This window comes from Takifugu flavidus, chromosome 16 (genome assembly GCF_003711565.1).
Source record: "Takifugu flavidus isolate HTHZ2018 chromosome 16, ASM371156v2, whole genome shotgun sequence".
Lineage (NCBI taxonomy): Eukaryota > Metazoa > Chordata > Actinopteri > Tetraodontiformes > Tetraodontidae > Takifugu > Takifugu flavidus.
Genome location: NC_079535.1, coordinates 11090158 through 11110539, shown reverse-complemented (window position 1 = coordinate 11110539; position 20382 = coordinate 11090158). Strand labels below are relative to the sequence as shown.

The following is a 20382-nucleotide window of genomic DNA, read 5'->3' as shown; positions in this document are numbered from 1 at the left end:
GTCTGAATGTCTTCACTTTGCTTTTCATTTTACCAAAACTGTCCAGCCAGCCCCCCCCAGGACAAACAACTTACAATCAGTCCAAAGCAGATTCTATAAAACACTTTAATTCGAAAGGATGACAGTATGACAAGAGTCAGGGGTACTAAATACAAATCATAGCAGTTCCACAGAGATTAGCTTGGTGCACATTTGTCAAAGTAAAATCTTACTGGGGTCTTTTTTTTTTGGAGGGGGAAAGAGAGGGGGAGGGGGGGCAAAAGCAAATGGGGTTACATCAGATCTTTTTTCAGTCTTGGAAACAAAATGTCCAAATCAAGTAACAGCAGGTTAAACAATGCCAAATACCTCTATTTATCGACGACGTGGGAGAAAACACCGTTACGGGCCGCCAGGAGTTCAAACAGCTGCTTGAACTCAAAAGGTAACAGGTGTGCTTGTTTTCCTCTGTATTTCCATAATGTTCATGCATTAGAGACAATCAATGCTCATGCGATCCTTTCTCAAACGAAGCTGCTGTTAGGAGAGACCTTTAAACCTCTGAACCCTGCTCGACATGTGGAAAATATGGATATAACGCAGGTTGTTTTTACAGTTTCCAGAAAACACCAAAGAACAAACCTAATTAACACACCCTTCAGAATGTAGCAAACAAATTCCTTAAAAAAAGAAGAAAAAAAAAAAGACCTAACAATTTGTACATTCTAAAGCTGAACCAGGTCATTAATGTGGAAACAATGTTTTCAGGACATCTGGGATGGAGACAGCTGGGCCTTTCTCATGGAGCGCAGAGCCTTTTCCCTCAGGTGCTTCTCCAGATCGTCCAAGCCATCGTCCGCTTCGCTCTCAGAATCCTGCAAAACCGGAATTAACAGCCAATGAGCACCGGTGTGAATGTTCACCGTCCAGATGATTCAGGATTAAAAGAGGACCTCTGACCTACCTTTCTTGAGTCTCCGTCCTCCTCCGCGGGCTGGACTTCCTGTCCATCCCCAGCTGCGGCACCTCCGCTCTTCTCTTTCTTATGCTTCTTGTGCTTCTTATGCTTCTTGTCTTTTTTGTGTTTCTTTTCCTTCTTCTTCTTCTTCTTCTTGCCGCCTCCCTCAACGTCCGAAGTCTGGAACAACAAACCTTTAGTTAGTGGCGTCCCAGCCTGAGAGAGAGCAACTCAACAAGAAGGGTCCGCTGACAATCGTTCCACACAACCAGGGACTTCTGACGCCCACTGGGAACACTGGGAATATCTAACCTTGCTTGGGGATCGACTCCCTGAGCCACTGCTGGCCTTTTTGGCCGGCGGCGGCGGAGAGGCGCTGGTTGAGCGAGTTGGTGACGGGGAGGCGGATGCAGCCGCTGGACGTTTGAGAGTGGCTGGTGGAGGCGAGACAGATCTAGAGGAAGCAGTTCTCATGGGCTGAGGACTTGGAGATTGTCTGAAGAGGGAAGAACGGGAAATTCAAGAGCGACTCTGGAAAAGTACGTGTGCTAAAAGCGTCGGCGGTGAGCTTACCTGGGGTTGCTGCGCGGCTCCGGGGTTCGCGACACTCTGCGGATGGGTTTGCCACTGTGGGGAGGAGATTTTCTCCTCTGGCTGAACGGAGACGTGCCGGAGGAATCAAAACGCCCTTGAGGACTGGCGGAACGCCTCAGAGCGTGGCCGCGGTTTGCGGGGGAAGGAGAGAGGCGGCTGGGGGCGGCGCCCGGGGATCGGGTGTCTCGGCTCCTCCGGGCAGCCACCGGGCTCCTCCTGTGTCTGGGTGGAGACTGGGAGAACGGAGGCGAGCGCCTTCTCTGAGGAGGAGAACCCCGGCGCTTGGGAGACCTGGAGGGCCGACGCTTGGCCATGGGAGGGGAGCGCCTGACGGGAGAGCTGGACAACCTCCGCTTCTGTGGCGGCAGAGGGGAGGGGCTGTAGCGACGCTGGATGGGGGGAGAATATCGCCTCGGTGACGGAGAGCGACGACGGGGCGGCGGAGACGGAGACCTGCAATTCGGATTCGGTCAGATTTGAACGCGCTGTTATAATGAATCCCCGCCCCTGGAGAATGTATATATGTATGTACATATCCATACCTTCGTCTCGGAGATGGAGAGCGGCGGCGGCGTGGAGGTGAAGGAGAGCGCCGCCTTCGTCCAGGAGAAGGAGACCGCCTTTTCCTAGAAACACAAACCCCGAAGGATGAGTTTTGAGCTTAACTGGCACCGTGGCAGAGCAGCGAGGCGAATCATCCAAGCAGATCGACTGACCTAGGCGAGACGTCTCTATGGCGCCGCCGCGGGGAAGGCGTACGACTACGCCTCCTTCTGACCTCTCCGTTTCTGGCACTTGGCCCAGATTTTGGCCTACTGGGCGCCTCGTCCTCAGAAGAGGATGATCCTGTATCTAAAGAGAGACGGATAATCAAAAGGTGATGCATGTGATGAGCCTGTAGTCTAGGCGACGGCAGGTTTGGGGGATGGAAGGGATGGCGATGCAATTCTTCCCACCTGAGGACGACTCCTGATTCTGCCTGCGATACTGGCGGCGTTGCTGCACCGAATCCGTCGCTGCTCCTTTCCCGTTTTTATCCTCATCTGAAATGAAAAGTCTCCCATCAGTGGCAGAAGAACCAGGCAAAGCGGAGCTACGGGAACTGGCGATGACGATTCCAATCAAAGGACCATTTAGCATTGTTTAAAAGCCAACTTGAAAGTTGTTTTTTTACCAGACTCGGATGCGTCGGAAGGTCGAGCCTTGACGTTATCAGAGGAAGAGTCGCCCCTTTCTGGTTTTCGCTTGAAACCTATGAAAAGTTTTTGGGTTGTTTTAATGAGAAACATTCTTCTGCGCCATAAATTCACACCAATTCTAAAACCCCAATTTACAAAATTTAGCAAAAAAATTATAATCCCCTAAATCTTTGAGATGAAGCACTTTCTAAAGTTTGGTGTAAATGTTTGCCAATAGGGCAGTAAAAAGATTGTAATGACCCTACCAGATGATCTGGGGGGGGATGCAGAAGCTCGGCCCCTCCTGGCCCGTGGTGAAGGCGATCGCCTGTCTTTGCCTGAAGGGCTCACAGAGGCCTCAAGATGATGACCCTGTTTGCGAGGTGGTGTGCTTGATACGCGTTTCACTGCCTTTTTAGGTGAGGGGGAGCCGGAGGAGCTGCTGCCACTTGATGAGGCGGAGCGAGAGCGCCTCCTGCTGGAGAGATCATGTAAAAACATTTAATGATCCAAATTTGAACCATCAGCAATTCATAGTTTAGACAATGAAGACATTCTTAATATCAATTACATAAACAGTCTACACAGGACATCTTTTCACTCATTTGGCTGCAGTGTTTAAAATATTTATAGAAAATAATTGAAAACAGTGAAAGCTATAACTCACTTTATATTTACATTGTTCATTGAAAATTATGAGTCGTTTTTTTTTTAAAGCATTAAAAAGACATTTGGAAAACGGCCTACTCTTTACACAAGCAGTAAAAGGTAATTGTCTTTAGTTGTGTCACCGACCTGCGGACAGGAGAACGTCTGTGTCTGTGCCTAGAGGCCGTTGGCCCACGTCTCGGGGGGCTCCTGCGACGAGGAGACATTCTCCTTCTCGGACTCTGTCTTCTTCTCGGAGAGTAAGACCTGGAAAAGTGATGGATTAGTCAGAGTAGATCAGAATTTTTAATTTTATAAATAAGCCTGGATGTTACCTAGAACGGGACCGTCGGCGGCGAGAGCGGGAATGAGAGCGAGAGCGGTGGTGTGGCCTCTCTCTCCTGACGTCCCGCTCCTTTTCCCGGGAACGCGGCGGTTCTTCTTTCTTCTGCGGCTTCTCTGGAGAAGCTTCTTTGACTTCATTTAAAGCTTCTACTTTCTTCACCTCAACCACTGTGTCACTACAGGCATAAAAGAAGAGATTAAAGCCTCAACATTTGTATTTTTCTGAACGGCAAATCCCCAAACTTGATGTCAAGTATGTAACAAACCGGGTAGTGTCTTGGATAACTGGTTCTGGTGAGGCTCTCCCGGATACTTCGGGCTCTACCAACTGCTCCACTGGTTTGGTGGCCATCTGCATGAGTGGTGGTGGTGAAGCAGCTGCAGCTGGACTGGGTTTACGCCTGGGAGAGTGTGACAAGCTGCGCTTTCTTTCCCGCTTTGCTGGCGACCGTCGCCGTGGAGATGGTGACTTTGTCTTTCGTCTGAACACAAGGGAAAGAGCTGTTTAATAGTGCATTTGGAGACCGGCTTTGAAAACATCCACATTTAAGTGCCGTCTTTTTACCTTCTTGGGCTCCTGGACTGGGCCCTCTCTCTCGTGTCCTTTTCCTTCTTGCTTTCATCAACCTTTTTCAGCGACGCAAGCTTCTCCTGTTCAATCTTACAGGAAAAACAAACAGACTCATCGATTCCAAGGATGCACCTCTACAAACGGGACGTTTGTCCTTCACAAACACGTTTAACTCCAGCACGTTATTAGACCGATGAGCATTTTACCAACCTGTCTTTGTCTAATTTCCTCTTTCTTCTGTTCCAGGAAAACTGAAGGGATGCCTGCTATGTTCTCCTGGGCACTGAGCAACAAGGGCCACAGATCCTTCAAGAACTCCCGAGCATTTTTGCCATTCAAGAAGCCCGTCAGATTGATCTGCATCATCTTGGCATCTGGGTGCTGTAACACACACATTGAAAAGGGAGAAAAAGCAGCATATGAGCATTAATTGAATGGAAACTATGACGGGGAGAGGCTATAGTCTTTGCTAAACTATTCATGTCACTGTGTAGTTACACGGTCTTGTTTTGTTTTAAAAAGAATACTTAGATCCAATTACCTAGCAAAGCCTCATTAAAAAACCACAACAAAAAGAGAGTGCGAGTTTGTGGGGGGAGATATATCTACAGATATAGCCTGCATGCAGCTGATATCAATGTGACTGTTATTCCCCAAATATGCAATCAGAAAACTCTTATTAAACAAGAACTATTATTTCCTCAGTACTATCCCAGTAACTGCCCAATGCTGTGTCCCACCCCACCCCTTGTTGTCCAAACGTCAGGAGTTAAACAAATAGCCACAATACAGAGTGCTTTAAAACCCAACACTGCAAGTACAGTTCCGGTGTCTTCAGTGAGTCCCGTGGGATCAGTGGGCACGGAGCTCCCTTGGCTTGCTTCCGCCTCCCTACTGCTTGAGACTCAACCACCATGAGCTTAATGTTATATCATTTATCTAAATTGCAAGAGATGAACAAGCAATAATGAGTACACAGTTATACAAAAAGGTTATAGAAATAACACAACAGTGCCCTTTAAACTTAGCTTCAACAGCCCTCCCAATACCCTAAAAAGGCTAAGACAGAATCAAAAATATCACCCAGAAACAGCATTTGATTTGACATTTCTAAAAAAGAATTCATCTATTAGCATTGCCTAATCAAACCCTGTGTTCCATCTTTTTCCAAGCTCAATCCTGTGTGATGGGAATTACCCATCACCCGCCTGTCAAGTAGTTTGACACGAAGTTAGAGAAAACGATTAGAAACAAAAAGGAATGTTTTAGTAGTTGCAACTGTAGATTTTATCAATATCCTCATCAAGACATTATCACTCATTGTCAACAGGACCAGCAGAGCATCTCACGAGCCTCATTTGTTCATCAAAATAGTTTTAAAGGTCGAGTCAAACTGAAAATATATTCTGCAAGACATCAAGTATGTCGCAACACTACTGGTACGGATCAAAACACTGGCACTTGCTATTGGAAATACACCGAGGCTGTTTAAGTAGCACCCTGCGCATGGTCACAGGGTCGAAAGCAAGTTTCAGTGTCCATTTTCTGTTGGACACACTAGCAACATTTAAAATTCTCTTTAAAGAATACAAGCAGGGGGTCCATAATGATGGTAAAAGCAGTCGCATTTTTATGAACGCTCTCATTCCAATCCTACTTTAATGATGCTAGGAGGAGGCTGACCAATGTTAAAGGTGCACTCCAGATCTATGCAATGCAACATAGGCAACTGTATGTAGAATAGGACTCAGGTGTTGTGTCTCTCACTAAAATGATATAGGTGATCCCTGCTTCAAACTCACCTCAAACCACACACTGCATCATGAAGACAGAGTTGGGCTCAGTGACTTTGGGCTCAGGAGAGAGCTAATTAGATGTTGGTGCTATACTTCTGTTGCAAGGTATAACATCCATATTGGTTGAGGCCTTTTAAATCATAAATCACATCATCATTAGAAGGCTGCTGAATAAAGGCATGTTGTCACATAACAGCAAAACATGATCACGTCATTCTGCTTTACACCAATTGTTACTTTACCCATTGAATTTGACTAGGATGTGCTACTTTGTGCTTGTATCCCTTCCCTATGTAATAGCCTCAAAGTTCTGACACGTCTGGGAAAAACCAAAACCAAACCAAAAAAACCCACTACGAAAAAATAAATAAAAATATGACATTACCTTCTCCTCAAGCTGGTTAAATATAAACTCTATAACGACATCATCCTCGAAGCCTAGAATGTCATTCACTCGCTTAGTAATCCAAGGTTTGATGACTTCCAGGTTCACTTTGGTCATGTCAACCTGAACACAGAACAAGCAGAGAGAAAGGTTGAGTAAAATATTAGTGTTACAGTGTTGAAAAAGTGGCAGGTTTCACAAATAAGGGTGTCACATTTAACACTGGTGCACACACACAATGCACTCCAATGCATTATATCTGGTTTCATAATGGCAAAATGGAACTGTGATATTGTCCAAATACGTCTGGTCCTGCTTAAGCAACATGCTACTGTCAAAATCTAGCGTGTAAATTAGGCAAAGCAGCAAATGATTTACCTTTTTGTCCAGGCATTCTGCAAATTTCAGTTGTTTCAGTAGTTTCTTCTGCTTGTTGCTGAACCGGTTGTCTTGCTCCGCACTAGTGCCCTGAAAACAAACATACAAATTACAACGAATTACAACACAGAATGGCATTCTGCATCGAATATCTGTCTTTATTTCGGAAAAACGACGTCTTCATCATGCCGATCGCAGCGAGTCAAATGAGACGCAAGTCAAGGTAAGCTAATGCTAAGGAAACTGGGCAGACTATTACCAACACATTACTAGGTCACATTTGACCACTTGCAGTACAAATGAAACCAGGAAAGTCTTCCACGAGTATATATCAACATTAGGCATTACCAAGTCCAGCTTTAACGGGCTAAATAGCGATCACGGATTTAAAAGAAGACGCTCCGTTGGACGCCATCTTTATCATGGCGAGCAAACCTGCCACTAGCGGGAGAAGTGCAACCACTGCTATCTGAAGTCAGATAGCGATTTATTTTGAGAAACTTTTGCATCATACTTATCTATAGAATAGCATGCGCCTCTAGTTTGTAATATTGGGTTAAAAACAACACCGAGGAAACTCAAAACGAGCCGAATGTTTCATCAAAGGATAGACGGAGCCCACGCCGTATGCTTCCGAATGCGAGGCCCTCATCCGCCGCGGAGGATTCTGCATTTAAATGTCATAATATCGAGTCTAGCTGCATTAACGTTTTCGGCAAGACAATACTGCATAATGTTAAATACTTACGCGGAAAAACCCCGCGTCCATATTCGGAGAAATGAATATTAACTGTGACTACTCAGAAAGACGTGTTTCACACTGAAGACGTTTAATAGACCGAGAGCCGGATGACGGGTGCGCCTCTAGCGGTAGAAACGGGAATTACGCCCATACTCCGACCCAGTAGGTGGCGCTAATGGGCCGAAACGGGGGTTGACAATGGAGAGCGTTTCAATCTACAGGTCGAGGCGACAAAAAGAAAGTAAATGTTGACGTTGAGCAGTAATACATTGATCCGGGAGGATTCAGGATGTGGTGTCGGCCAGGCCACATCAATTGGATGAGCTTGATTGTCTTTAAGATCATATATTAGACAGGTGTTCCCAAAGGTCAAGGGTCAACTTCTTTTGATTTCCTCATGTGGCCAAGCATGCCTTCCACACAGTTGATTTGGTTTCTAATTCAATTGCTGTGTCCATGAACCACATTTTACCCAAATATGTACAGAAAGCGAGTGATTGGATTCTGTACAAGTGGGTGTTGAAAATTCACACTTTTACAACACACTGAAGACTTCAACGTCAGAATTAATAATAAGACAGGATGTTGAAATCAACGTGAAGATCAACAGTTTTGGTATTGTTTAATATCTAAAGCAGTCGATATTGTGAGGAAAATTATTTTCTAAAAAATAGCTGATTGATTAAAAAAAAGTTTTCTTTGAAAAGCTTTTTCAGTGTAGCTTATATGTAATAAACGCACCTTTTTAAGTGAAGGTACTTTTAATTCATCCCTCTGACAGGCTAGAGCAATTGGTGGTGCGACGACACCGTGGACACAATCAACAGATCTGTCCATTATTTTAGCAATGATCAATCAACTAGTAACCAATTTAATATTAAACCAAAAAAAATGACAGAATAGAGGATTTCCTTCCAAAATCTTCAAGGCTCACAGAAAATTTATTCACAACAGAAAGGCAGCAAAAGGAACAGGTTTGCTAAAAAAAAAATGACAAAAATGATCAATCAGCCTTTTCAGAGTTAATGTTGAATAGTTTTGGCAGCACTATCACTGATCTAAAAAACCCCCACAAACATGGAAGTATTAAGGTGCTTAAAATAATCTATTCTTTGATACGTTTGTTGTCATCAACAGCATCAATGCCTGTTGTTGTTAATAAGTAGATCCACATCTTTCCTATTTTTATGTGTTACCACAGATCTAGTAAAAAAAAAAGGCTTCCTCTGTACTCATAACCAAACTCACACATCTGGCAAAGAGTAAAATAAAGGTGTGTTGTTATGAGAGTCCACAGCAAGGGTAGGTCAGTTTTATATGTTGTCCAATTTTCCATTTTTAACGCTGATTTGATAATACAATGTGTCAGGTCCATATTGTTATGACTAAACAGCGATGAGCACAACATTTGCACGATTCTGAACATATCAATGTGCAATAAATGGTGAGGACGCCGTCAAGAAGGCTAAAAAAAAACCAAAGACAAAGGTTTGTCAATAAAGAATCCCTGAAAATACTAAAATATGCACAGGTGAGAGTTGCCCTGTAGATCAATAAGCTTCTTCACAACCCCGAGGGGTGATGTTCCAGAGCTACAGGACAGTCCATGAGGGTGAAGGACACGTTTGTCCGGTGGCTGCAGGCCGAAGGTAAAGTCAAAGGTGCCGTTTTGCTAGCTGGCAGGCAAACCTTCTTTTGCCCTCCTGCTCTGGATGGAGTTTAGCATGTCTGTGACCAGCTCCTCCAGGCCGAACACAGGCGTCCATCCCCAGTCTCTCCTGGCATTGGAGTCATCGAACCTCACAGGCCAGCTGTCTGCTGTGAAAGAGGATGGATGGATGGACAGATGGGTGGATGGACGGACGGAAGGACGGACAGACAGAGAGACAGACAGACGGATGGATGATGGATGGCTGGTGCAGCCTCTCACCAATGCTCTGGCGGACTACATCAGGATTGTAGGTGACCTTGAGGTGAGGCAGATGCTTGCGGATCTCTTGGGCCACCTCCTCGGGCGTGAAGCTCATGGCTGCAATGTTGTAGGTCCGCAGCGTCAGCTGGCACTCCGGCGCCTGCATGAACTCCACCGTGGCGCGGTGGCAGTCGGCGATGTGCATCATGGGGAGGCGCGTTTCGGGACGCAGGTAACACTCGTGGTGGCCCGTGCTGAGAGCGTCGTGGAAGATCTGAACTGCATAATCTGTGGAGACAAAGGTGGAAAGTGCTCCTACTGGGCTGGTTGCGCCGAATCATGTGGGGTGAAGAATCGGTGCAGCACCTGTGGTTCCTCCTCCGGGAGTTGTGTTGACCGATATAACACCGGGGTAACGTAGGCAACGGAAGTCAAGACCATATTTATGATGGAGATACTGAAAAGAAACAGGCAAGGACCAATGAGACAGGGGTACATGAAGGGCTTGTGGATGTGTGAATAGCCCGGATGACTGTCTCACCTCTCCCATCAGCTCTCCGTGCACTTTGGACACACCGTAGATAGTTCGAGGCCTTTGCACGCAGAGGTCAGGGGCTGGGTCACGTGGGGAAGATGGCCCAAAGGCTCCTATGGTGCTGGGGACAAAGAGGCGCAGGCAGTTCTCCAGAGCCAAGTCTAGCACATTGTGAAGGCCTAGATGGACAACAGAACCTCAAAGTGGAGTGTAAACATTAAAATCCTACAAAAGGCCCTGCGCGTTGATGGCGTGTGCATTCAGCAGACCTGTGATGTTGATCTTGCGCGCCAAAGCCACGTTGGCCTCGCCCACGGCGCTCAGCAGCGCGCTGTAGTGCACCAGCCAAGTGATGCGGTTATTCACGATCAGCTCCCGGAGAAGTTTGTAGTCCAGCACGTCGGCGTAAACAAACGGGCCTGATGGACAAAGAAGGGGAAATTTAAAACTGCGAGAAGGAGGAGTCAATTTAGAAGGTTCCTTTTATTAAAAACAAAACAAAAAAAGTCTCATACCGCTCTTATAAACATCAGGCGAAGGCTTCTTGATGTCGGAGAGGATCACATTATCCGTCCCGTACTGCTTCCTGAGGCATCATCACAGATAAGGTGACACTTTTGCTTGATTTCAAGGTCCCTGGAATTCCAGGATTTCACAGTCTCACCTCAGCATCTGCGCCAGTCCCACACCTAACTGCCCGAGGCCACCTGCAGAGACCGGCACTGATTTTTAGTCAGTCAAAACACCCCCCCAAAAAAAGGAGAGTGGAAAAAGAAAGGCACGGTTCTGGCACGCGCACGCGTCATCTTGCTTTGTTTGCTCCAAAGCTTTATCCTGGCACCGACAGCAAGGCTCAGGCATTATTCTGCCCCGCAGCCCCTCAGCCGCTCTTTTATGCCAGCGGGAACTGCTTGTGTGCGCCCCTTTTGTGGTGAGTCAAAAAAATGTACAATGAAAACAACTCGAAAACAATAGCACGTGTCTGCCGTGCTCCATTCATGCCTCTGACGCTTTGATAGCCTTCCGTTAAATTTCCAAACTATGATGCAAAGTGGAAATGATTAAAGATGAAGCCCTTAAAAAAAAAAAAAAGCCTTTAGAAATTCCAGAACAGCGGCTTAAAACTCGACTCGAGCAAAACCCGACCGTGAAAGGAAGCCGCGGGACGCAGAAAGTGCACGTGAGCAGGAGAGAGCCAGGAAAGTACCTGTGATGAGGATCCGGGGGGCTTCTTGAGGAGGCTGTGGGCAGCAGTTCTCCTGGTCGTTCCACCTGCTCATCTGCCTGCGCCAAGAACTGAAACCGCCGAACCTGAGACAGCCCTGGCAAGACAGGCCCAAGGCAGCCGCCGCGCGGACGCACGCCGGTGGCTTCATGTCCGCCAGCCGCCCGGAGGAAAGTCGGAATGTGTCAAAGGGATCAGATGAAATCTCGGGTCCTGATCGGCGAGCCGTGAACACGCAGCGTTAAAAACAACAGGGCGCGTACGAAGAGGGGAGAGAGAATCGGGTTTTTACCTGGGTTCTGACCAATCTCAGGAATCCCAGACGGGTGGGTTTTGGTCCAGCCGGTGTCACTTTGCTGAAAAACATCCAAAACGACTAGAATAAAAGAAGAAAGGAGACATCTGACATCCGAGGAGAGCGCCGTCGAGGCATTGAGGAAGTCAAGTTTTCCACCCAGTAAACACTGGGTAAATAAGCCGAGGTAGAGGTTCGTGCTGGGCTTTGTTGTTCTGCTCCACTTGTTTAATCACTGGGGGGCCTGTGGCTCTTGATTGAAGAGAACTACAGTCTCCAGCCTGCAAAGCTCCGTGTGCGCAAACATGCTGACTAGCAGAGGGATTTACATTGTGATGGCAGTTTAGCTGAGCTTAACAGGACTGGGACAATGTCCTGCCATCCTCTACACATATTTATCATCAAATAAGTGTCAGATAGTTGGATTTTCTTTCCCTTCGTGTTTATTAATTAGAGCGAGTTACAAAAAGCTCCGCGCAACACAACTTTACAATAAGCCTTAAAAACGAAAGGTTATGGCAAACGATCCGTTTTAAAGACACTGGAGGTGGTGAAAATAAACAACCACTGTTCCATTTTGAGATTTTTTACAATTAAATACTGCTGTTTGGAACGCTGTAAAACTTCCTGCTCACGGGCCGAGCGGATGTCAGCTGAGTGCCAGCTTCCCCCAGGCGAGGACCATGTTCCTTATTTCCTCCTGAGCCTGTTCCAGGTGGCGAGCCTCCTCCGTCCACCTGAGGAAGAAGCCTCGAGAGCAGAGGAAGAAGCAGGTTTCAGAATCAATGGCGCAATTCTACAAATTCACATGTGACTCAACCTCGACAGGCAACAACTGTAGAGTTGCACAAGAAACCCACTACCTGTTGGCTTCACACCCATCACTGCAATATTTAAGCATTATTTCGAAACACTTTCCAACTAAGTGTTTTGCTGTTACATCAGCTGGGGTTTCATCAAATGACCTGTAGTACGTTCTCAGAGTGTGGTTTTGTGTGCGGAGACTGCATCCGCTTGCATGGCTGAGGACGCGCGCCGAACACTTAGCATTAGCTGCGCACTTTCCCCTCGTCTACGCAGTTCTAAACCATAACCTTAAAGAGTCAGTGAGTGGCTGCAGTTCATCTAGGTGCATCTGATGGAAACACATCTGAGGAAAAACATTCACAAAAATATATGCGGACATCATTCAGCACGCCACCGGAAGCCCACGCGGTGACTCCAGCTCGCTTACACGATCACTCTTTACCTCTCCAAAGCTGCAGGGACTGAGGGTGCACCGAGGGCCAGATCGCTAGCTCAGTACGCTCATACAGCGGGTTGGAGTAGGTCTCCCTCTCTGTGGGCTTCAACAGGGCTTGGAACAAGCAGTGGGTGTTCTCCATCACCCCCAGGGCACATCTGAGTGGAAGGGTGAATCAGAACGACAGGTCAGATCAGATCAGGTTCTGAGTCTGGGTCCTGAGCCGGTGAACTCACCGCTCCTGGTGTCTGTTGCAAAGGAAGGTGCCATAGTTGGACGCATAGGCCTCGTTGGCCAGCTTCAGCAGCAGCGCCTCGGAGAAGCCCAGAGCCAGGGGGAACTGGTGCCATAGCTGCCAGACACAGTCCAGCAGGAGCAGGAAGGACGGGGATTCCTGCTGGATGCGGGCGTGGGAGTAGGCCGAATGTGCACATCGCCGCTGGAACGGGTGTCCTGCCTGGGGAAACGCAGTTTTAGACCTACGTGCAGCTTCATGCAAGTCATGCAAACTCCACAGCAGAAAACAGGAAAGTGCTGTTTCCTGAATGGGTCAGACTGTGAGGCAACACCACCATAGAAATGGCTGAGCAGCATCTTTAAATGTTTTCAGATTTGGGGACACGATCCAGGCGCGCTTCCCCGCATGGACACGTGCATCACCTGTATCCACTCCCTCTCCACCAGCGCCAGGAAGCCTTCCAGAGTGCGACAGCATGGGTCCATGATGAGCTGGGCCAGAGTGCTGATGACCAAGGTGGAGTCTGTCCCATCGGAGCCGTGAATCAGAACTGAATGACCGTCTCTGTAAAAAAACAAAACAAGCTTCAGGGTCTCCCAACTTGTTTTTTTTTAGCAGAAGGAGTCTTTGTTTGTTTGTTTGCTTGTCTTTCACCTCTCCACACACTCTGCCAGTAGCCCAGCTGTGGACAGAGCGGTCTGGACGTTAGTTAGCCACCGTGAATTCTCCAGCTTGCTGAGCCAGCGGTCCACGTTGTGGGATCCGTCTCCGCAGGCTTCCACCACCTTGATCAGGCTCTCCTGCAGCGCCTTACCCCTGAGCACGCGTGTGACATCACAAATAGGCCTGAGCAGCGGCCCAGTCGGGCCCTCCCTTCCAAATCTACTCACTCACTTTTCCATCGGTCTGTGGAGCCTCTTCCAGCAGCTGTAGGATGACTTGGATTCAAACCCTCCGCCCGCCATCCGCGCCTGCTGGGCCTGCTGGCTGGAGCGCGTGTCGATAATATAGCCTCTGTCGGCGCCGTCGAGCACCGATTGAAGGAGGTGTTCGTCCTCTCCGCAGCGCCTCCTGTTGGGTCCGGTCAGCGGCTGGCTGCTGCGCACGATCACCTGTCGGACCAGAGGCTCGCTTCAGTTGGCAAACCCGCATATTTAAAATGAATTTATAGAAAGCACCTGACCGTCCCGTTCTTCCTGTGATGATAGCAGAGGACAGGGAAGCGTCCCCCCTGTCTGAACTTGGCCACCTTCCTCAGCATCTCGTCGTCCACGTCCTTGGGGACGATGACGGCTGGAGGGTAGGAGGGACACACCGAGTAGTCTCTGTTGACCGTGCTCAGCCGCCACCTGTCCTGCTGCAGACGGAACACATTCAGCCACACAGGAGAGGAGACAGCTGCTGCTTTGAAGGGTTGTCCTTAAACTATAAAGCAAACCTTGACTCACAAGGGAAACCTCTAGCTTAAGCGTGGTTAATATTGGTTGGCTGGGTGTTTTTCTAAGGCCATAAACTTATCTGAGCTCGTATTTATTGCTCAGCGCTTGAAAGTACAAAGAAAATCTTTGATAAAATAAAAGGCGGTTCTGTGTAAAAGGGCAGCGACATGGCAACAGATGTTGGAACATGGTTCCTACGAAACAGGCCAAACAGTGGTGCCTCCAAGGTCTCACCCTAGCAACATGCTAGCCCCACAGGAAGGTGCGAGTGTGTGTTTTAAATACACACACAATCAGTGAGCGGGACCTTCTGCAAAAATGAAAAACAAATGAAAGCTAAGCCATAAGGATATCCTGACTCTTGACCCCCATGTTCAGTTTCCATGGCGTTTTCCTGCCGTGTGGATGTCGTATCATTGGAGGAACGTTGCCCCTCAGACTCTGCAGACAAACAAGTTTAGATGTTGCTTACAAGCTCCTTCATTTGGCTGTAGAAGGTTTCAGGGGATGAGAGGCCCCACGGGTCCTGCAGGCTGAGGCCGGAGGGTCTGTAAAAGAACGGGTACATCTCTGACACGGTGTCCAGGGAGGACAGGGTCTGGACAGAGAGACATCGGTGTGAATAATCCATAAAACACGGGGGGGGGGGGGGGGGGGGGTAAAAAAGGGGGACAATTAGATCTGTTATTGTACCTCAATAGAGTGGGCGATGTTGAGACACCGCTCCATGCCTGGGATGTCAAGGTGGAGAACCTGGAGGTCTTTACACTTAATCTTAATGGTCCCGGAAGATCCCAATAGCCTACACACACACACACACACACACACACGCACACACATACACACACACAAATTGTGAAAACAATGCAAGAGGGCAAAATGACAGTTTTGTGCTTTAGCGTGGCAGAAATTTTTACTTGCAGCAGAAAAACAAATCTGCGCGCGTGTGCGTGCATGTGTGTGTGCGTCTGTGTCCAACTACAAATGGCTGTTTGAGTCTTTGTTCTAGGTTTAAGGTCAAGGTTAAGGCGGGTATGTGGTTGCTGTAGGTTAAATGTATTTAGGTTATTCTGGACAGTGGGACAGAAAATTGATACATAAACATGGATTAATCATCTGCAACTGGAAGTTTTTTCGTTCTCTTTCACTTTTCCCGATCCCAAACTGAAATAGCTCATGAAAAAGCCTTCGTTAGTATAGCAAGCCCACGCTGTGAGTGTGTGCAGGAAAACAGAGCTGCTGTTAGCAGATGTGACTGAGCAGCAGCCGCAGCATCAATGAGGGTGTCCAACCTTTCACTCTGGGCTGTGTTAGAGTAGAGGCCTGAATAGGCCCAGAGGTTTTCCACACTGGTTCAGAGAGTTTGAGGAATAATTAGACAGTAATTAGACGGTGAGTGGAGACAGAATCATCTTAGCAATTAGTCCTATAATAGTTACACGTTTACAACGTCATCATTGCAGACTTGATTTGATTTATGCGGCGTTATCATTGTTGAGGTTAAGCAGTGGAACTTTAAGAGACAGCGATGCTCTCCTCCTCTCACCTTTTCTCGATGGCGTCCACGTTTCTGAGGAGCAGCAGGACCTGCCGGGAGCTGCCCTCCGCTCGCTCCGAGAAGAGCAGGTGGTGGCCGGTGATACACAGCGTCCCTCTGCAAGGCGGGTGCGGCGGCTGCTGGAGGACAACATCCTCCACGTTGGCCGTCTTGATGTGCTCAGAAAACTCCATTCCTCCTTTTGGGCTTCCCTCCGGAACTTCTGCTACCGACTTGAAATCACTTCCTCGAGTCTGGTGAGAAAATGAAAGCGGGATCCCCGTGCGTCCTCTCGGCTGGGTACGACTGCAGATGCGCTCTTTCTGTCGGCTGATAAGGGGTCTATAAGTAGGCGTTTTTTTCTGCGCATAGTTGAACTACGCCTGTTTCCACACATGTGGCTCAGCACGAAAGGGTTCTGAAATGTAAACGTGAGCCACAGAAGACGGAAGTGCAAGTTTCCTGTGAGGCTGACATGTGTCATGCGTTGGAGGGCGAAGTTTTTGAACACTGCACAAAAGAGGAACTAGAAGTGATGTGATGTGTCATATAACAAATGGCCACTAGGTGGAAGCAGAGATGTGGGGTGAATTCGGTATGACGCGCCCATAATGATAATAATGATTAAACGGCAGGTTAGCCGACATAAAAACTCATTTATCAGCTATAACACGAATCTTTGCCCCCCGCATTATTCTTTTGACGCATTTTTGTCGTATCAGTATGATACAGAACAATCCACCCGTTTAAGGCTCCAGGTTTAAGGTCCTTTATTTGTCATATCAATCAACACTTGCATGAAAATTATTACTTAGGTCCCAATTATAACCAAATTAAAAGAAATATAGGCATTGAAACTAAATGGATAGAGAAAAGAAGCCAGTGGTATATATAAAGAAAATTGTGTATAGTTTAAATTAGAAGAAAAATGAATTAAAATGTCGCAGATTCATAATCCCGACGTTTATTTTAAGTAAAAGCCTCAAGCAAACTTGAACCTGAAAAAAAAAGATTTACTCATTTTTACAATCATTCTAAAAACGGTCCTTTATGTCATCGATATAATGAGGGGAAACTAGTGACCTCGCTGCTTCTAAATAACTCCGAAAGAAACGATCCAGCCTCAATCCGGCCTCCGACTGTGTGAAATGGGCGGTCCTGTCTGCATATAAAGGAAGGCAGGAGACCTGTTGCGCTCCAAGCAGCCGATCCTCACGCCGGATTCCCAAAAGAAGTGGTCGCCTGCGCGCAGATGGATTTTCAAGAGTTTGGAGGCGAGTCCTCAGAAGGAGACACGGAGGATCTGGACAGCCTGAAAGCGCTCACGGAGAAGCTGAAGCTGCAGACGCGCAGACCCTCCTACCTGGAGTGGCAGGAGCGGCTCCAGAGTCGACCCTGGACCGAGAACGGTGTGGACGCCGGGCAGGTCTCTGCTCCCCGGAGAAACGAGGACGCGGACGTGGTGGTGGGCAACATCTGCGGCTTCGACACGATTGACGACGCTTTGAAGCATCTGAGGAAAGAGCTGGTGAGGGAGGGGTGGTGGTGCGCGCATTCCCCGTACACCTGGGCGGGATGTCAAACACACAACCCTGTACATTTTACTGATACGCACTTTTCAAAGTTTCCCCACCTTCGAGTATTCCTGTATCCACAGAGGGAGATGCAGGTCCAGGATAACCGCCTGGCCCGCCAGCTGATCCGCCTGCGCGGGGAGATCCACCAGCTGAAGGTGGAGCAGGTTTGCCACCGGCACAAGGAGATGCTGGACGACGCCACGTACGAGCTGGAGGAGTGCGAGGAAGAGTCGGATCTGCTGTGCGACATCCCCATGAGGGCAGCTTTCGCCCTGTCCAACCCGCTCAAACACCTGGGCCTCACCAAGATGAACCTCAACTCCAGGCGCTTCTCCTTGTGTTAGGCCTGCCCGGGTGCCAGAGGTCATGTCCACCTGTGGGCGGCTGTTTGGACCTGGTGTCCTCACATGAAAATAGCTTCTTCAGGACTGCCTGGTGTGGAGACGTGGGGAAACACACTGCACATCTCCTCCAGGAGAGTCCCGGCTACTCCGGCTCTTCAGTGTCGAACAGCCAGTGAAAGGTTAAATCAGGAAGCGCAGGCGATTATTATGGATTTGTGATGCACAATCATATGTAGTTGTGATTTAAAGACTGTCTGGGAGCATTTGAACACAGGAGTTTTTTTCCACTTTGACACAAATCAGACAGAAATAGAGAAGCCTCCCTGCAGCCCTGGTAGAGACGAAAACTAACAAGGAGTCGAGTGCTGCAGTAAAAATCCAGAAATGTATATTTTTGTATATTATGTATTTTGTCTATTGGTTAAAAATAAAAAAAACTGCTCTGAACTTGTATTTTCATCTTGAATCGTGATTATTTTTTAAGAATCTGCTGAGATTTTTCCCCATTAAACGACTAAGCGATGCATTAAATGTGCCATAACTGTCACTCCCCCTTTTCTCCAGATGCTGACCATCTATGTTGACTACCCTGTACTTTACCCGGATAAGGAGTTTTATTTTGGTTCTCGATGATTAAAATTGCCCATTTTTCCAGCTCTGATCACTAATTAATGAATTGTTTCACTACAGATGTTGCATAAGGCGTTAAAGCAACTCACACGATATGAATGGTTCCGCTTAAGTCCTGCAGCCACGTTCATGCACGATCACATTCCATCACAGTGAGCAGACATTTAGTTGGTCCTTTCAGATCACTCCGGGCAGAAGGTCACGTTAGGTCATTTTAGGAGATGGTGATCGCCCAAGTGCATTTTTGTATTTGTGTGCAGGAGTAAAAGAAATACATGAAGGTGGTGCGTTAGACCCAGTCTGGCCTGTAAACGACATATTTAGCACGAGCGTGAATGTTTGCACATAAATGCAACAGTTTGGGGTGGGACTCAGAGCACATGCTCTGGCACATTTCCCCCGTGTCATCCCTTCAAAGCCGCGTCGACGCCACCCCGCACAATAGTCTCCTCTTTCCCTCCGTGACCTGCTGTAATATCCAGACATGTGAACGGGGAGCCGGAGGGTTGCACCGAGCGGCGGACATTGTGAGGCGGAGAGGAGCAGAACATGAAACCAGACCCGCATCGGCGCAGAGGGCAACTGTGTGAAATGAGAACTCCTCCTGGACTGTTCCACATTTAAGGACGTGGACGGCCTCAAGAATGGAAATGGAGATCATATGGAAAATGCAGGACTGAGGTATTCCGCCTCCAGGCGCTTCTCCTCAGTGGATGCTTTTACAATGAAATGCCACAGACTTGTGTTTCCCATGCCCCTTGAATTCAATGTGAACCTTTCCCTACATGATAACACGTGATTCTGTAGGAGTAGAAAGTGCTGTTTTACTATCGAGGCAGCCTGAATCTGTTAACAGCAACAATAAAGGGCACACATGAGGTGAGCGTCAGGAGAAAGAGAAGGTAGGCCAGCACCTGCAGTGTGAGGGAGGCAGCGGAGGGGTCGGAAAACCATCTGCACGTCGATGGTATCAGTCCCCAAACTGCGTAACAGAATGTGATTTAAAACTACATTTGGGGGAGGTGTCAGCTCACAGGGAAACCCACCAAAGCGGAGCTGCAAAGGTGCTCGACGGGCCCAGGTGACCCCGCGGGGTCAGCCATCACTCATCCCTTTAAACCTAAAATCAGTTGCAGTCCCGCGGCATCGTTGGAATCGGCTGAGCGGATTTGGAAAATCTAAATTGTGGAAAAGCGCAAGAACACTTCAGGCGCCCACATTTCAACCTGCAGCGTCTGAAGTCAAACGCTTTCATGGAAATTGAGTCAGCTCAGGCGGTTTCATTGCAAGTAACACACGGTACGCTGCAAGAGGCTTCAAAACGCACCTATATGTGCACTTCCTGTGATGCTAGGACCAACTTCCTGTCAGTCAGTGCAGGGGTGCGAGTAGACACTTGCCACAACAGGAGAGAGGCAGGCCACTGGGTGAACGAGTTTAGAGCGGTCTTGTAGAGTCTAATAGCGTCTCTCTTTGGGGTCAGTGTTACGTCTCTGAGCTATTTTTGTCCCCATTTGTGTGTTTCGCGACAGATGTTTCTGGCCCCCAGTCACAGACAGCAACTTTGACACATTTGACCTTTGACATATTTACTTGGAGGCAGGAAACCACCCATCAGGGCTGGAATGGTGCATTAGTGTGGCTTTGTTGTGGAAAATAAAAAGTAATAAATAAAGCACTGCACCGACTGCTGCGCCTGTCTGGCCCTGCACCGACGGTGCTCCTCATCCCAAAGGTCACGCACTTGCACATGTTACCCGCAAGAGAGGTGCAGTTGGAGCCCCTCCGTGCATAACGGTATTGGAACATTCATTTTTGGTGACGTCCTGACCC

The 20382-nt window shown here is 47.9% G+C and overlaps 4 protein-coding genes across 12 annotated transcripts; 1 reads left to right on the top strand and 3 right to left on the bottom strand.

The window, feature by feature from the left end:
* Positions 1–86: 86 nt before the first annotated feature.
* Positions 87–7731, bottom strand: srrm1 (serine/arginine repetitive matrix 1). 2 transcript variants are annotated; one of them, XM_057011701.1, is made up of 17 exons: positions 7581–7731; positions 6833–6922; positions 6455–6577; positions 4484–4654; positions 4268–4362; positions 3969–4184; positions 3693–3878; positions 3505–3624; positions 2976–3187; positions 2706–2783; positions 2488–2574; positions 2248–2383; positions 2074–2157; positions 1511–1984; positions 1250–1433; positions 944–1117; positions 87–854 (listed from the first exon to the last, which is right to left on the bottom strand). In XM_057011701.1, the coding sequence occupies exons 1-17, from the start codon at positions 7599–7601 to the stop codon at positions 744–746; spliced, it is 2562 nt and encodes an 853-aa protein (XP_056867681.1). In that variant the 5' UTR covers positions 7602–7731; the 3' UTR covers positions 87–743. The 2 variants fall into 2 exon arrangements, with proteins under 2 accessions (XP_056867681.1, XP_056867682.1); XM_057011702.1 differs by having other exon boundaries at positions 2976–3184.
* A 750-nt stretch (positions 7732–8481) lies between these two features.
* On the bottom strand, positions 8482–11824 carry tdh2 (L-threonine dehydrogenase 2). Of its 3 annotated transcripts, none has more exons than XM_057011712.1 (9): positions 11539–11824; positions 11229–11459; positions 10686–10728; positions 10537–10607; positions 10291–10440; positions 10028–10218; positions 9853–9943; positions 9505–9774; positions 8482–9392 (listed from the first exon to the last, which is right to left on the bottom strand). In XM_057011712.1, the coding sequence occupies exons 2-9, from the start codon at positions 11395–11397 to the stop codon at positions 9247–9249; spliced, it is 1131 nt and encodes a 376-aa protein (XP_056867692.1). In that variant the 5' UTR covers positions 11398–11459; positions 11539–11824; the 3' UTR covers positions 8482–9246. The 3 variants fall into 3 exon arrangements, with proteins under 3 accessions (XP_056867692.1, XP_056867693.1, XP_056867694.1); XM_057011713.1 differs by having other exon boundaries at positions 8482–9389; XM_057011714.1 differs by having other exon boundaries at positions 10028–10200.
* On the bottom strand, positions 11539–16598 carry zgc:154055 (uncharacterized protein LOC556036 homolog). 6 transcript variants are annotated; one of them, XM_057011704.1, is made up of 12 exons: positions 16008–16596; positions 15754–15810; positions 15155–15263; positions 14934–15059; positions 14206–14379; positions 13917–14134; positions 13677–13838; positions 13445–13586; positions 13021–13241; positions 12791–12942; positions 12177–12291; positions 11539–11602 (listed from the first exon to the last, which is right to left on the bottom strand). In XM_057011704.1, the coding sequence occupies exons 1-11, from the start codon at positions 16190–16192 to the stop codon at positions 12191–12193; spliced, it is 1647 nt and encodes a 548-aa protein (XP_056867684.1). In that variant the 5' UTR covers positions 16193–16596; the 3' UTR covers positions 11539–11602; positions 12177–12190. The 6 variants fall into 6 exon arrangements, with proteins under 6 accessions (XP_056867684.1, XP_056867685.1, XP_056867686.1 ...); XM_057011705.1 differs by having other exon boundaries at positions 11599–11622; XM_057011706.1 differs by lacking the exon at positions 11539–11602 and having other exon boundaries at positions 11962–12291; positions 14206–14376; positions 16008–16598.
* Positions 16599–17185: 587 nt separating this feature from the next.
* fam167b (family with sequence similarity 167 member B) lies at positions 17186–18573 on the top strand. The gene is made up of 2 exons (XM_057011719.1): positions 17186–17526; positions 17656–18573. The coding sequence occupies exons 1-2, from the start codon at positions 17251–17253 to the stop codon at positions 17917–17919; spliced, it is 540 nt and encodes a 179-aa protein (XP_056867699.1). The 5' UTR covers positions 17186–17250; the 3' UTR covers positions 17920–18573.
* The last annotated feature ends 1809 nt before the right edge of the window (positions 18574–20382 follow it).

Coding starts and splice junctions, on each gene's coding strand:
- srrm1 (XM_057011701.1), bottom strand. CDS start 7,601: ATGGACGCGGGGTTTTTCCGC. Junction 6,578..6,832: donor CAGAATGCCTGGACAAAAAG/GTAAATCATTTG, acceptor TTCTGTGTTCAG/GTTGACATGACCAAAGTGAA. Junction 3,879..3,968: donor GTTATCCAAGACACTACCCG/GTTTGTTACATA, acceptor TTATGCCTGTAG/TGACACAGTGGTTGAGGTGA.
- tdh2 (XM_057011712.1), bottom strand. CDS start 11,397: ATGAAGCCACCGGCGTGCGTCCGCGCGGCGGCTGCCTTGGGCCTGTCT. Junction 9,775..9,852: donor TCCCGGAGGAGGAACCACAG/GTGCTGCACCGA, acceptor TTGTCTCCACAG/ATTATGCAGTTCAGATCTTC. Junction 9,393..9,504: donor TGTAGTCCGCCAGAGCATTG/GTGAGAGGCTGC, acceptor CCTCTTTCACAG/CAGACAGCTGGCCTGTGAGG.
- zgc:154055 (XM_057011704.1), bottom strand. CDS start 16,192: ATGGAGTTTTCTGAGCACATCAAGACGGCCAACGTGGAGGATGTTGTC. Junction 13,242..13,444: donor TGGAGAGGGAGTGGATACAG/GTGATGCACGTG, acceptor GCGTTTCCCCAG/GCAGGACACCCGTTCCAGCG. Junction 12,943..13,020: donor TGCAACAGACACCAGGAGCG/GTGAGTTCACCG, acceptor CCTTCCACTCAG/ATGTGCCCTGGGGGTGATGG.
- fam167b (XM_057011719.1), top strand. CDS start 17,251: ATGGATTTTCAAGAGTTTGGAGGCGAGTCCTCAGAAGGAGACACGGAG. Junction 17,527..17,655: donor AGCATCTGAGGAAAGAGCTG/GTGAGGGAGGGG, acceptor CTGTATCCACAG/AGGGAGATGCAGGTCCAGGA.